The sequence below is a fragment of the Sinohyriopsis cumingii genome, chromosome 8 (assembly GCF_028554795.1).
Source record: "Sinohyriopsis cumingii isolate HCF-2022 chromosome 8, ASM2855479v2, whole genome shotgun sequence".
Lineage (NCBI taxonomy): Eukaryota > Metazoa > Mollusca > Bivalvia > Unionida > Unionidae > Sinohyriopsis > Sinohyriopsis cumingii.
The window spans coordinates 40,535,431-40,550,497 of NC_142968.1; the positions used below are offsets into that span (position 1 = coordinate 40,535,431).

At 36.4% G+C, this 15,067-nt stretch overlaps 1 protein-coding gene across 2 annotated transcripts in view; it reads left to right on the forward strand.

Annotated features, from left to right (window-relative positions):
- Positions 1-4,799, forward strand: part of LOC149793337 (neural cell adhesion molecule 1-like) — a 47,795-nt gene extending 42,996 nt beyond the window's left edge. For both annotated transcript variants that reach the window (XM_089967311.1, XM_089967310.1), the window contains exon 8: positions 826-4,799. In XM_089967311.1, coding sequence (XP_089823437.1) covers positions 826-838 — 13 coding nt within the window. In that variant the 3' untranslated portion in view covers positions 839-4,799. The remainder of the gene's footprint in view (positions 1-825) is intronic.
- Positions 4,800-15,067: the final 10,268 nt, after the last annotated feature.

Here is a 15,067-nt window from a genome sequence, read left to right on the forward strand (position 1 = left end):
GACAGAGACAGACAGACAGAGAGTGAGAGAGAGACAGACAGACAGAGAGTGAGAGAGAGAGACAGAGACAGACAGACAGAGAGTGAGAGACAGACAGACAGACAGAGAGTGAGAGAGAGAGACAGAGAGTGAGACAGAGAGACAGAGACAGACAGAGAGTGAGAGAGACAGACAGACAGACAGAGAGTGAGAGAGAGAAACAGAGAGTAAGAGAGAGGGAGAGCGACAGACAGACAGACAGAGATATAGACAGAGTCGGATAGACGGATAGTTAGATAGATAGATAAGGCAAAACATTTTTCATCTGCAAGAAACGCACCCTCGCAATTATCTTACATTGATAGAACATGATGAATGTTCTATCCTGTATTTGTTAAGACATTGTGCAAATTCTGAATATGATTCGAAACTATCGTCATTGTAAAAATGACCTTATATTACGTGTAGGACAAACATTTTGACTTCATCACCAATTCAAGGTGATGAAATTTGTATTCGTACTTAATAAAAGAAACAACGTATCGTACTTGATATGTAATGTTTGTTCTTGTCAGATATGGTGCTGACCATTAACGTATCGGTGAGCACATTAATAACTTATGTAAAATAATGGGGTTTTTTTGCCCTTGTTCATTATTATAGATAGATAATCATATCGGACGGTATGATGGAAAGAAATGATGTAGAGATACTGTCAAATTATTGTGGGGTGTTGTACTGAAATTATAAAGCTGTTATGGAACTCAAAAGCCGTTATGTGTAATGTGTATTGCTCGTCTGTTTGATATTTGATTTTCTAACGTTAAAACCTTATTTCTTTGACAGGTCTGAAAACTAGAAATGAATCTGGTATGACGTCTAAAGACTAGAGCTCAAAACGTTATCTTGGATGACGTAGACAGTGGATTCAAAACATGGCAGATTGTCCATAGTAGCTTTTTTTAATTCCTGAACGTATTTCATATTTCTGTTTTCTTTTCCTTTGTATAAAACTCTGTCTTAAATTAAAATTTGCATTTTCTGGATTCACTATATTTTAGCATAAATGAAATCGTAATGCGGCACATATGCAGACTGATTATATATGAAAACATTGATAGTTGTTTGGACAAATGAATGAAATGGGTGCTTATAGGGTGAAAGTGTTTCATGTTTTATTCATGTTGCCGACTTTACTGGTTACAAACAATATCTAACAGCCTTCAGTTGTTCTTTCGAAATGTTAATTGTGATATCTATGCTTACGCTTGCTTGGAACCTCCTCACACTAATCGAACTCTTGAGGTTCTGGAAAATGATAATCTTGGTCAGAATTTGGTCCTATAACCGGTTATAGATAGACCTCTTTATATATGTATTCATACAAATTTAATAAGACTCTAAAATGGTAAATGAAATCTTTAAAGTATTTATGTTAGATCTGCAAAGCTGCTTTCTCCTTTGGCTGATTTCTAATACCACCTCAACCCCCGTAAACGTCACCACCCCTGTGGTAAAATAATTTCAAGCACATATTTTTCACTTGTGGAAGAAAAGATACCCAAGATTAAGTTCTTCACTTTGAAGTATTCTTTTTACTCAGTGAAAGATCACTTCAGAACTATTTTTCCGCGAAGAAAACCTTTTCTGTATCCATTTTTCAGTGAAAAATATATGCACTATTTTGTTCACGAGTGTGTGTAATAGCAATACTCGTCTAGTCAGATAACAATTTAATTCATTTGCATAAAACTTATTGACTTGGTCATTAAAACGTATACAGGCTTCTTATTCACATCAGATATCCTGCAACAGGCTTTGCCATGCATTCAAAACTTAGATAATGTTTTAAACTAATATCTGTCTATCCAAACAAAACAATAGTTTTACAAAGGAATATTTTATGCCAGATAGATTTACGTATAACGGTTTTTTATAAAAAAAAGTTTATTTAACTCGAGTCATTTTCAATAGTGCAAGCCATTTCTATCAAGTGGACATGAAAATGTGATTGATAGTGAACTGATGCATGGATGAAACGCATATTCTGTATACATTTTGTTGCCAGAAAGGTTGATACAGTTCGAATATACATGACTGTTCTGCGTAATATTTGTTTTAAAAGAACGCACAGTAATAGAGGAAATATATTTTGTTTTAAACGATTTATATGAACTATAAACTAACGTCAGCTGTATCAAACCCTGAGAATTATCAAAGAATATATCAGGGACGTACACGTGCATACTGCGGATGAAAATATATTTGGAGTAGTTTTCTGGGGATGGGGTGATTCTAAAATGCTCCAAAAGATTTAAGGGGAGATAACAGCTTTTCCTCTTTGGGCAAATAGCTATAAGATTCTTATTCCCTAGTGATAAACAAAGATGTCCTCGGGCCACCATTTCTGTGGAGAAAAAAGCCGCTCTTTAGTTATTTTTCCAAGTTGATGTGGCAGCAGGGAAAATCGATAGAGTTACTTGCTTGACAGTTAGCTGTATAAAGAAAGAAATCTGCATTGGTATCAAATATTTATTTTTCTCGGTAGCCACCATTGACTATATATGAGATTTTTAGTAAATTTAAAGCAACTATATGAGGATTTCCATCCATATCTCAAAAGTGTAGATGTTATGCGTGTTTAAAGCTGTAACCAATGACTCTTGCTTCTTTCCGAAAGAAAAATTATTTTTGTCATAGTATGTTCCAGAAAGGAAAAGGCTTTTTTAAAAACAAATGGTGAAAACTCGGTACCTACTTCTCGGCTCTCCTCTTTTCAGACACGGGATTTTCAATACCACATTTTATACTACCATTTAGGTTTCATTTGTCCTGCCCTTTATTGTTCTGTAATAATCATTAGTTATTTCTGTGTAAACTATCACTGTGTATTGTCCTAGTCACAGTCGGCTGCATGTCAGATTGCTGTTTGGTGTCGATGATCTCAGCTCTTGAACCTGATCAGTGCGGGATTGGTTCAATAGATGAATACTGACCTGTTAAATGACGAGATTTAACGTTGAAGACAGGTATTCAGGTATGTTTGTTTGTGGGTTTCATGTTGATGACAGACCTTCTAGAACGTTTGCGGATGCATTCGATAGAAACATACAACGAATTTCTGGCGGAGGTAATCTATTTTAGATCAATTGGTTGGTGAGGTGTTTGTGTTTAACTTGGAAGAAAGATCTGCATCTACTTTTATGTTGCTGTGCACCTTACTTTTTCATCAGCATTCATATGAGCTGCACTCTGAACTCGCTGTAATCATCGTTATTTCTTAACCCGTTGTATTTGCTCTACACTCGCTGAACATGCTGAACCCACTGTCATGAGTGGCATGTTATCGTTCTTAGGAGAATTGTGCTTCTCATATTTATCGGTGTTTGATTTTAATTCTTCATTTATTATGTTATGCAGTAAACAATGTGTCGACCATCTTAACTATTGCTGCTTGGATTGTTCATAGTTTACTAGTGATTTGCTTTTTGTGTGCGTGCTTTGTGTAATTGGTTAGGAGAAACATTACTTTTCTGGCTTGCCTCTAAACGTTGAATATAACAGACGTGACATATTACAAAAACCATTCATTGCATGCAGCCAGTCTGGTAATTGGTCACTGATGACAGTCCCATTAATAACCGGATTTGATAGATATTGAATCAAAAGTTTGGACCTCGAATTTATGTGGCGTAGCAACTTGACTTGTGACCACATATTTCGTGCTTTCAAATAAATAGTTAGTACCCTTCTAGACTATTTTTAAGTATTCTGTCACAATAGTTACGGAACGCCTCAAATATGGGCCGTTTGTGTCTCTTTACTTCGGGGTAACGGTTGTTCAAATGATGTACCTCTAATCTGAACGGACTAGCCATGGACATGGAATCCACATCGAACATCAGCTGACTGCAAGTAAACTTTCGCACCACAACAATACAGTTTTCTCTGAACGCTTCATCAACACCCTATGGAATCTGATTTTTTCCTATTTCGAACTTCGATATGTATTGTTTCGTATGCCAGAATCTTTAGTATGTCAACGTTTTTGTTTGTAACTTGAATCTCAAAAATGAATACTAGTTTATCCTCCATCGTAACTGATCCAACATCGTTAGGTCCCCCAAAGGTTCCCAACTGTATTTGCCCGCCATCGCTAACTGGCCACAAATTGTAATCCGTCAATTTCGATGTGATTGTCATTTAGAACAGAAAATGGATTGTCCGTCTGCACACCAAATCCAACAATTGAAGCCATGACTGACTACACAATTGTAAATTCATATAGAAGTCTAAATACAAGGAATCCTTTCAATGGTAGCGATACTAATAAATACATATAAGCTATCAAATTTAATTTCAGTCCTATAAGCACACGCATTCTATAGTACCATCCGCCATCTTAAAAGCAAAACGAAAATCCCAACAATAATAAATAGAAATGATTTCATTGGGGAAAATTATTTCATCTTATTAGACGCAAATTTGAACAGATATATAACATATATGTACCAAATGATGTTCAATGATTTAAACACTTGCCTAATATTGTTTCAACATGATTGTAAATTACATGGCTGCTTTTATCTTCATATGTATACCTTTAACAATTCAAATATTTGCTATCCCTCTTGTGTGAATTAACCTGATTATTGTATGTGCTTTGCTTACATCTGAATGCAGACGTATTTTCGTTGTTTAATGTTTTGTCTTGGCATTTTGTACACGAAAGATAATGCCGTGTTGCTTATTGTATCCACTTTTCAATTCATTTTATTGAAAAATTTATCGCGACTAAAATGAATAAAGACTCAGTCTATCTTCCTAGTTTCTTATCAAATCAGCGTTAAAAACTCCAGGCAAGGATTCCATCCAAACGATATAATTTTGTATATGTTTGAGTGCTGTTACACACACCCACACACACACACACACACACACACACACACACACACACACATCTCTCTCTCTCTTTCTTTCTCTCATGCAAACATGAACATGGTATTCACACATTTTCAGTTAAAAATGTTGTCTTAATACACGATAATCGTAAAAGAGTTTTGAGAGTCCGTACTGAGAAGCCTTGAATTCGACTAAATTAGTTTTGAGAGTCCGTACTGAGAAGCCTTGAATTCGACTAAATTAGTTTTGAGAGTCCGTACTGAGAAGCCTTGAATTCGACTAAATAGTTTTGAGAGTCCGTACTGAAAAGCCTTGAATTCGACTAAATTAGTTTTGAGAGTCCGTACTGAGAAGCCTTGAATTCGACTAAATTAGTTTTGAGAGTCCGTACTGAAAAGCCTTGAATTCGACTAAATTAGTTTTGAGAGTCCGTACTGAAAAGCCGTGAATTCGACTAAACTTTACAGATATTCCAATTTACATTTACCATAGTAACGTTTTCTCCGTCTGCATGATGTTTACTGCAGATATTTGCATAGACGATACGCTAAAATTTATAAATAAAATAAACAAGGTTTACCTTGCTAACTAGCAATTCATTGACATAACTTTCCGGACATAGAAAAATCAATTCTCAGCATATATGATACAAATCATTTAAGACAACAAAAATAATTTTTACAATAAATAATAAATGTATGACATCTTTACACTGCAATATTTATATTACATACAAAAACATCTAAATCCGAACTCATTCATATAATACATGAGCCATTGATAATACTTGAGAAAATATGCTTGCAAAGAAGTACTTCTGAATTCAATGAAAAGTTGATGTATGAATTAAAATGAATAAATTCAACAATTAAATTTAAACTTACGTCAATGAACATATATTGTATGTTAGTGAGATAAACCTTGTGCAGTATTCGAGACCCTTATCTTTCTATGAAGTCGAATCTCTCTCATTTCGTGTCTCTCCCTCTCTGACACGTATTCGTTAGACAATTTAACGAGAAAAGTACCTTTTAATAATTCTAGGAGCTTAATTCCTTCTTCCCTCAGGAACTTAGACTAATTTCGCGAAGGGAATTTCTTAAAAGCCAGAATTCCGTCTGAGAACACGTGCACACCGTCAGTCAGCTTAGCCAATCAGGATTACTTTCTTTTACCACCCAAAATGTATCACTCCCTTTAACGTCAGAATAATCCTCTCTCTACAGCCTCTATTAATAATTATTCTGAAAAATAGTTTATTATGATACCTGTCTCAAATGGCACAAGTCGTCCTACACATTTCTCTTGTTTATCTCAACTCGTCATTTATTCCGATATTTCCCTTACAGACATGTCTATCGAATCGTTATCGAATGGACTCTAATTAAAATTGTAATCATGCCCTAAACAGAGTAGATTCCATCCATATCAGTAGTCAATTTATTGCGATCCTGGCTCATAAATCAAACTTAACGATTACTTGTCACGCTGACAACGACATAATGCACTGTGAGATTATCTCTAAAACAATTTGAACTATTACATATTATAATCTGAGCAATCATCCTTATAAACGAACTCAGACAGGGTTCAGAATAATTGCCTTTAAAACTGTACAGATGTGTTATCATGCACACATATAATCTAGCTTATTTCTGATAAAGGCCAGCTTAGAGTAGTAGATTCAATTTGAGTAATATCCCTTGCATACAATCACTAAGTACTCCATAATTTGTCGAGTCCACTAGACCTACTAAAATTCGGATGTCGTCGATTGTTAAATAATGAGCAGATAACAACCATATGGCCCATGAAGTCCAAATATTCAGTATTTAGCATGTCTAGAACAAACATTCTCATACATATGTTGGTTGCACAGATATTATCAGCTTATTTTTTATCCATATGTTACTTTTTATTTATTATAGGTCATTACCTATTACACTCTTCGTAATAATAACGAGTCCTTCTCATTTAATATTAGTGTTTATCGACCTTAATAACTTTCCTCATGGTCAGAAAAGTGTTGCAATACTCATTGGTTATAGTTAAATCTATGTATGTTTGATATCAAACTTGCAAACAGACGAAAGTATAATGGACAAGCGTGCATGTATTGTGCAAGCGTATGTATATTGTACAAGACGAATGATGGTTTATCTCCTTTGATATCATATATTAACTGTACTACATTCCCATATACCCTACTAGTTAGTGTACTCTGGTTACCTTCTTTTTATTATCATATCCTCTTTTGTTATATTGTTATAGTTAATTCTGTTATATTACTAACATGTAAGCATTAGGTCATTGACCCCATACTTGTTCCTTAGTATACTAGCTTGAAGTTAAAGATATAGTGACTCTGGGGTGGGGTGTTCTTATCCATGTAGAAAGTTCCATTAGTTATAACAGACATGTCGGTCTAAAGACTCTCTGTAGCATGTTTTTCTGCAATGGTGGGCACCAGTCTGTTTAGCAACACACTAGCAAGAATTTTGCCTGCGATGGAAAGTTTGAGCAATCAGAATTTTCCCTTGTTTTTGTACAAGATGATGATGACTGCATCGCTGAGGTCTTGTGGAAGTTTCCCTTGCTCCCAGCAGCAAACGAAGAACTCGTGGAGATTGGTGTGCAATGCTAGGCCTCCTCTCTTCCACATCTCTGGTGGGATACCATCTTTTCCTGCAGTCTTTCCTGTCTTCAGTTGTTTTATAGCTTTTAGAGTCTCTTGCAGTGTGGGTGCCTCATCAAGTTCCATCTTAGGTGGTTGTTGTGGGATGTGATCAATAGCTGCCTCCTGGACTGTACGCCTAGTGCTGAAGAAGGTGTGGAAGTGCTCTGACCAGCGGTTCAGGATAGATTCCCTGTCAGTGAGTAGATCTTGGTCATCTGCAGTCCATAGGGGGCTTTGTATTTGGAAGGAAAGACCATACACTGATTTCAGCTCTTCATAGAACCCCTTGTAGTAACCAGTGTCAGCGTACAGCTGGGTTTTTTCTGCAAGCTTTGTCCACCATTCATTTTGTATGTCTCGGAGACTGGATTGGAGTGAGCTGCAGATAAGGCAGATCTGCTTTCTTCTGTAGACAGGATGGTTGTGCGAGATGGGCTTGGTACGCTGATCTCTTTTTGGCAAGCAGTTCTTGGATTTCTTGGTTGTTTTCGTCAAACCAGTCTTTGCTTTTCTTAGTGATGAATCCAATGATTTCTTCCGAGGTTTGCACAATGACAGCCTTGTTATGATTCCACAACTCTTTCAGCAGTAGATCTAGGGGACAATTAAGTATTTCAAGCCTAGACTGCAGGATCTCTTGACAATCTGCCTTGACGTCTTCAGACAACAGGTTTTTGATCTGGAGCTTCCTTTTAGGGTACCCCCTAGTTATTTGGGCCTGGGCTTGAAGTGAAAGTCGAGCTTGCATCAGACAAGACGATGGTCTGTGTGGCACTCTGCACTGTCCATCACTCTGGTATGAAGCACATCTTTTAAGTCCCTCTGGCGTACTATGATGTACTCGTTTAGGTGCCAGTGTTTTGATCTAGGATGCATCCATGTGGTTTTCAGGCTGTCTTTCTGCTGAAATACGGTGTTTGTGATGGGGAACTGTAATTCTGCGCAAATTCAAGAAGCAGGCGCCCAATGTCATTGCAGTCACCCACGCCATGTTTCAAAGTGACGTCTTTCCAGGCTTCTGAGTCTCGACCCACTCTGGCATTGAAATCTCCGAGGATGATTATTTTGTCGCTCTCTGGGAAGCTTTTGATAAGGCTGAGCAGTTCAACGTAGAATTTATCCTTTTCAGAAGGATCTGCTTGGAGTGTTGGGGCATATACACTGAAGAGTGTGACGTGTTGTTGGTTCCCTAACGGGAGACGCATGGACATGATATGGTCATCGTGACCAGTGGGAAGGTTTGTTAACTTGGTGGCGATTGTGTCCTTGACCATGAAACCGACTCTTGAAAGTCGTTTTTCAGTTTTTGGTTTTCCTGACCAGTACATGGTCTAATCTTTCCGAGTTCTCTCAAACTTCCCTCCTCTAAAAGGCGGACTTCGCTAAGTGCAGCAATGTCAACAACAAGGCGAGAGAGTTCGTGTGAGATTAAGGCAGAGCGTCGTTCTGGTCTATTGCAGTCGGTTGAGTCTAGCAATGTTCTGATGTTCCAACAAGCCAGTTTCAATCTTTTACCACGATGTGAATCAGGTGGGGAATGCCTTGTTTTTCCTGTTAATTTTCCACCGCATTGGAACATGCCCATTGGCTGCGGCAGGCCAACGGGTGGGGGGGTAAAGAGACGATGTTTGGTTAGACCACATTTTCTAGGCCCATCTCCATGCGGAGCAAGCAGTACTTTCCGTAGAGAAGGCTGCTTGGTCACTCAGGCTGCTGCCAGGTGATGGTGTCGTCTCCGGATCAACACCAGACGGCCAAAGGCCTGAGTCTCCTGCATGCAGAATTTGGACTGCGGATTCCAGTGACATCTTGCACCTGCCGTATTCTCCCCTTTCCCATCGATGCAGGGCTTGATAGAGTCGAACGTAAACGTAGGCAGTAGACAGTTCATTCATTCCTGCGCAATGGAGCTTTTAGGTGGAGTGCAGTCTGCGTAAACTGGCCCCACCCTTTAAACCAGGTGTTCATCTGCCTTGGCCCAGCAAGCGAGGACGGTGATAGCGAGATCTGCAGGCCGTAGGTTTTATATCAGAGTTTCCATCTCTAAGGCAGATGGACAACCATGACTGAAGATATCTGCCTTCCCTGCTATTTCGAACCATAGCTGGTCGGCCACAGCCGCAATCCACTAATACTTATGGTGCGCCTTGGTCCCGAACACTTGGCCGTTGATCTGTAGAGACCTTCCGCCCTAGCCGGTGACTTCACTGTAAAAGTGCATACGCCTAGTGATGCAGTGTTAACATCACCCCATCAACGTCGTTTGGCCCGCCAGCTCAAGCGATGTACCGGGGTATGCCAGGAATAATTCCTTCTTGGAGGCAGACGTGAGAGATTTGGAAAATGCGCGAGGACCAGTGTGTCCGTCCACTCAGAGAATGCAGCTGCGAGACAACAAAGGTACTACCTATCTCTAGAGCCCCCTATATTATAAATAGGCTATATATAAAAACAATAGTACCAAGAAAGTGTGGAATGTGGAAGCAACTAAAAGAGTTTAACACATCCAAGAACAGTTGTTTCGCCGTTAGAGCTAAGCAAACTGATGACACAACAACATATGTGCAATATATTGTTGAAATATTCAATAAAATCCAAACAAGCGTATACAATACCTGTATTCAAACCAGGCTAGCATCCCAATTGAATTTGATGCCCTTGTATTATTTATAAGAGATAAAATTCCTGATGATAGATATATTTTAATAGATAATATCAGTGAAGGTAAGTTTTGTGACATGCTCAGTTAGTTCAGCTTTAGTCAATCCTCCAGACTGAATGGCATTATGCCCTAAATCTTTAAATTTTGAACATTAATTGCATTCGTTAATGCTTATTGTAAACTTAAGTATAATGATGGGTAACTTTCCAGATGCCTTAAAATGTCAAAGGTTACATCTATCTTTAATAATGGAGAAAAGTTCGATCCAGGGCACTAGAGACGAATACTCATTCTACATATAGTGTCAAAATTATTTGAAAGCAATTAGCTATGCCGATCTTTAAATTGACTCAAACCTACTCTCTATTTAATAATGTGCAATCGGATTTATAACTATCAATGAGGCCAAACAGAATCCACCAAATTAACAGAGCATTGGCTGTAAGAAATGGAATAGGATTCTTTGATTGGGATTGTTTTCCTTGACTTCAAAGAAGCCATTGGTCGAGTTCAGTATGAAATTCTGCTGCAAAAGTTGAACTATTATAGGTCTGATTATTATTGTTCTTAAACTAGTTTAGATCATGCCTAAACCAAAAGCTATCAACAGGTAACCACTGGAAATATTAACTCACAACAAAATGCATTATGTATTCAGGTGTCCCTCAAGGCTCTGTTTAGGCACACTCCTCTTTTCTATTTATGGAAACATTCTCCCATTAAATAATGAATCGGCAAATCCAAATTTCTTTGTTGATGGTGCAACCGTGTATAAACCTAGTTCTGATACTGAAATTATTCAAATAAAGATTAGACTCTGACTTTATTAGACTTCAGCTTTGGGCACAACAAAATACTATGATAATTATTGGAAGTTAAATAAATGAATGATTGTGAAAATCATGAACACTGCATATGATAGGAAACCCTACGATATCTCTACCGTATATAAATACTACAATTCATATGTAACTTGCAAGCTATCGAATTGAAATTAAAATACAAAATAAAATTGAGTAAAGAAAGCTTAAGCACAAAGAAATACAATTCAGTTACAGAAAAAAGAAAGAGGAACAAATTCAATTATATACCGAGGAAAGAAAAAGGAAAATGCCGTTACAGAAAGGGGAAAGAGAGAAAAAGATAATTGCAGCCACAAAGAGAAAGAGAAAAGAAAGAAAGGGAATTTCAAGTTCACGTTTTGATGTTACAAAAAATATAAGGTTATTTCCCCTTTTAAAGAAAAAGAAGTAGATAAATATTCTCCTCATTTTGAACAAAAATGCTGAAAATTTGAAATGCCAAAGGGAGCATTAGACTATAATATTGCAAAGTACACATTTTGTCAAAGCTCGTGACATATTGTTCCCTGTCAGTACAGCAATGTGCTGATCATGACCTGGATAAGAAATGTACCTTGAACAGTTACGAGCTGGTAACTCTAGGTTATGGACAAAAGTGTAGGAACCATAAAAAATAAAATGGACTCACTAATGTTGAATTTGCAAGAGAAAAAGCATTTATTCGATAAAGGATGCCTAGCCAAGAATGTTTCTCCAAGATTACGAATATCTTAGACAACTCATTTTGGTTGAAGGGTTATATAATTGGGTCAATGGTGAGGCTGAAAAATAACGTGATGTGCACAAGATTGAAGCGTTAGAAAATGCTGCTCGTGAGTATTCCTTAGCTAATAACGTTTCTTTTTCCAGGAAGACGTTAACTCAGCAGTCTTCTCATTAAAAAAAAATATTTCAGCCTAATAGGAGCACTTCAAGTTTCAAACTGGTACAAAGTTAAGATATCAAATTTCTGAAAAGATTCATCAAATCTACTTATCTCTACCTACGTGTTCCTATAGAAAGACAAAAGGCACGTTAGTTCTGATTGCTACTAGCTTAAAATTAAGCAACAGAAACAAGACATACCTATTTATAATGTTTTTGTTTCTAAGAGGTCCAGGTCATGGGATGAAAGATTCGCCTAGTACTTTTCAAACTTTGATAAAAATGATTACATCTGATCTAGATAATTGTGTTCCTTACGTCGATGATGCCATCATCTACAAAGACACCTGAAAAGATCATTTAGAGGCAATTCGGAAATTCTTTTACAGACTCATAGATGCAAATTTGACAATTAATTCATCTAAACGTGAGTTGTGCCGTGCTTGTGTAACATTTCTATGACATATCATGTGACACGGATAAGTTAAACCTATAGATACTAAGGTCAAGGCTATCCTGAATTGCATGCGTCTATTAGTAAAACGCAACTGAAGCAATTTGGGGTATGGCTGGATACTATCGGCAATTTTGTTCCAATTTATTCATAATTGCTGAACCCCTGAAAGTTTTATTGAGCACAAGCACCAAGTTCCATTGGTCTGAAAATTGTTTGAGAGGCTTCTAATAAGTTAAAAGCCATACTTAAGAGTCCAAATTTCAGTCAATCATTTAAAATGTATGTTGATGAAAGTGATGTTGGGGTGGAGCAGTGAAGATTCAAGCAGATAAAAATGGTGTAAGTCATCCAGTGTGATATTCTTCAAAGAAATTAAATAAGCACCAGAGAAATTATTTTACGATCGGAAAGGAACGTCTGGCCTTGATATTGGCATTACGACACTTTCAAGTCTGCATTAGTTCAGCACCTTCTCCGATTATTGTGTTTAGTGATCACAGTCCCCTTTCTTTAATTGGCAAAATCAAAAACAAAAATTAAAGATTAATAAAGTTGAGTTTGATGTTGCAGGAATACAATTTTGACATCGGGCACGTCATGGACAAGAACAATTCGTTTAGCAGATGCACTTTCACGTGTATAGAAATATATGGTTTATGTATACTTTGTGTCATTCGTAAGATTTCATCTTATGTAATTTTTTGTCACATGTATGTTTGACTTATAGTAAAAAGAGAGATTTATGGCGTAAATCTTTCTTTTTCTTTACGAGAGGAAGTATTGTGGATATTTTATTTGCACTATTTGTTAGTTTTGTTTTTAATTTTTTTAATTTGATTACCTGCTCTTGTAATATAACATTGTTCGTTGGACTTGACCTTGTCCAAAATTGAGCTCATTTTCTGCTTGACCTGAATTAACTTTTTCATTTTATTCTCAAAACAATTAATACATAGCTAAATTATTCTCTATGTGTATGGGGTTAAAATTAGAATTATTATTAATACAAGTAAATATGTTTATTTGGGACAATGTCTAGGTTTTGGAATTTCCATAGCGCATTTGACATAGTCTAGGTTCTCGTTTCTAATAATAACTAACACCTTTTATTTGGAAACATTAGGATCATTATTGAAGGTTTGTTTCCATTAGGTAATAGTTTTTGTTTTTTAATAAAAAGCTTATTGTGACCTGAGGTCAAGTAGAGAACTATATAACCTTGTAAGTGAGAGGATTTTTCGTTCGTGTTTTAAAGATCTAACACAATCAAGTTGTATCATATGTTGTAACCAGTATTTTGGGGCTGAAATCTATTTCTTTAAATTATTGAATTCAAGTGATTATTTTCTATGGAAATAAAAAAGTGTTGGCCTGGTAGGGTATCGAAACTTTGACCCCTACCAGCTGAGTTACTGTGGCTCCCCAGGTGTACATGAACGCTAACTATGTGTTCATTGGACTCGTTGTACTTTCACCAGATATACCTTTATATCACCAGTAAATTTCAATGTTATGATCAATTCGTAGTAAGTCGCTTTGTAGATTTCTTAATATGTATATGTTATCTAAGGCTAAATATATATATATATATATATATATATATATATATATATATATATATATATATATATATATATATATATATATATATATATATATATATATATATACACATATGTATGTATATATGTATGTATATGTATATGTATATATTTTATTTTTTCCCATGCATTGATGAACTGCAATTAATAGGTAATGTCTAAAAAATTATTCTCTGGACGTATGATTATTAGGCAATCAAATCAATTAATCATTAATAATACACGTTGTCATAAATAGTGTGGGCTTGTGAGGACAACAATCCCATTGTCTAACAAATTCTCTGTCTCCTCTGTTTGAATGCCTGAAATAGTTAACAAAGAAATATTTTCTATCTTCATGTGTGGAGGTGTCTGGTTCCATTAATGATGGAAGAAAATGTTTAGATTAGCAGAGCAGTATAATCATTTTAATAAGTGGTGTTAACAGAATACTAGGCATCCTGCTCACTTTGAGTCGATTGAATTAGCTGTGTAATAAGAATCTATATGGTTAATAATGTCATGCGATTCCCTGAACACGAGGGAAACAACTCTTTTAGGAGTAAGTCTAATTATTAACAAACGCATATGGCAAGCAACGTTAGCCATTATCTGATAACTGCGCGATCACAAGGTTCGAATTTGCCAGCTGAAAAGAGTCCTTTATGTGATTCTTTTTCATCTCATGATCCCCGTTATTTCCGTGATGCAGTTCTGCGTTTAGAGCAATCGATGTCTCTCTTACGCAAAATCGAAACTTAGATGACAATTAATTGAATTATCACGTCATTCAACTTGCAACAGCCGGTGTTGGTTGCATACGGTGTACCGTTAGCGCCGTTCTACAAAACAACTGCCTCTTAACTTCATCGCTATGAGACAGTTTGGCGAAGTTATGACAATACGAAATATGATGCGATGATGAGAAAATGCTAAGTTGCAAAGATAAAAAGTTACTATGAGGGTTTGCTAAGACACAAAGACACGAACCTCAACAAATCTTTGCCTGAAAAGTTTCTTTTACTTGCACATGCAAAAACAGAATTTAGTTTATTTTGGATGGATAAATATTATTCAAAAGGA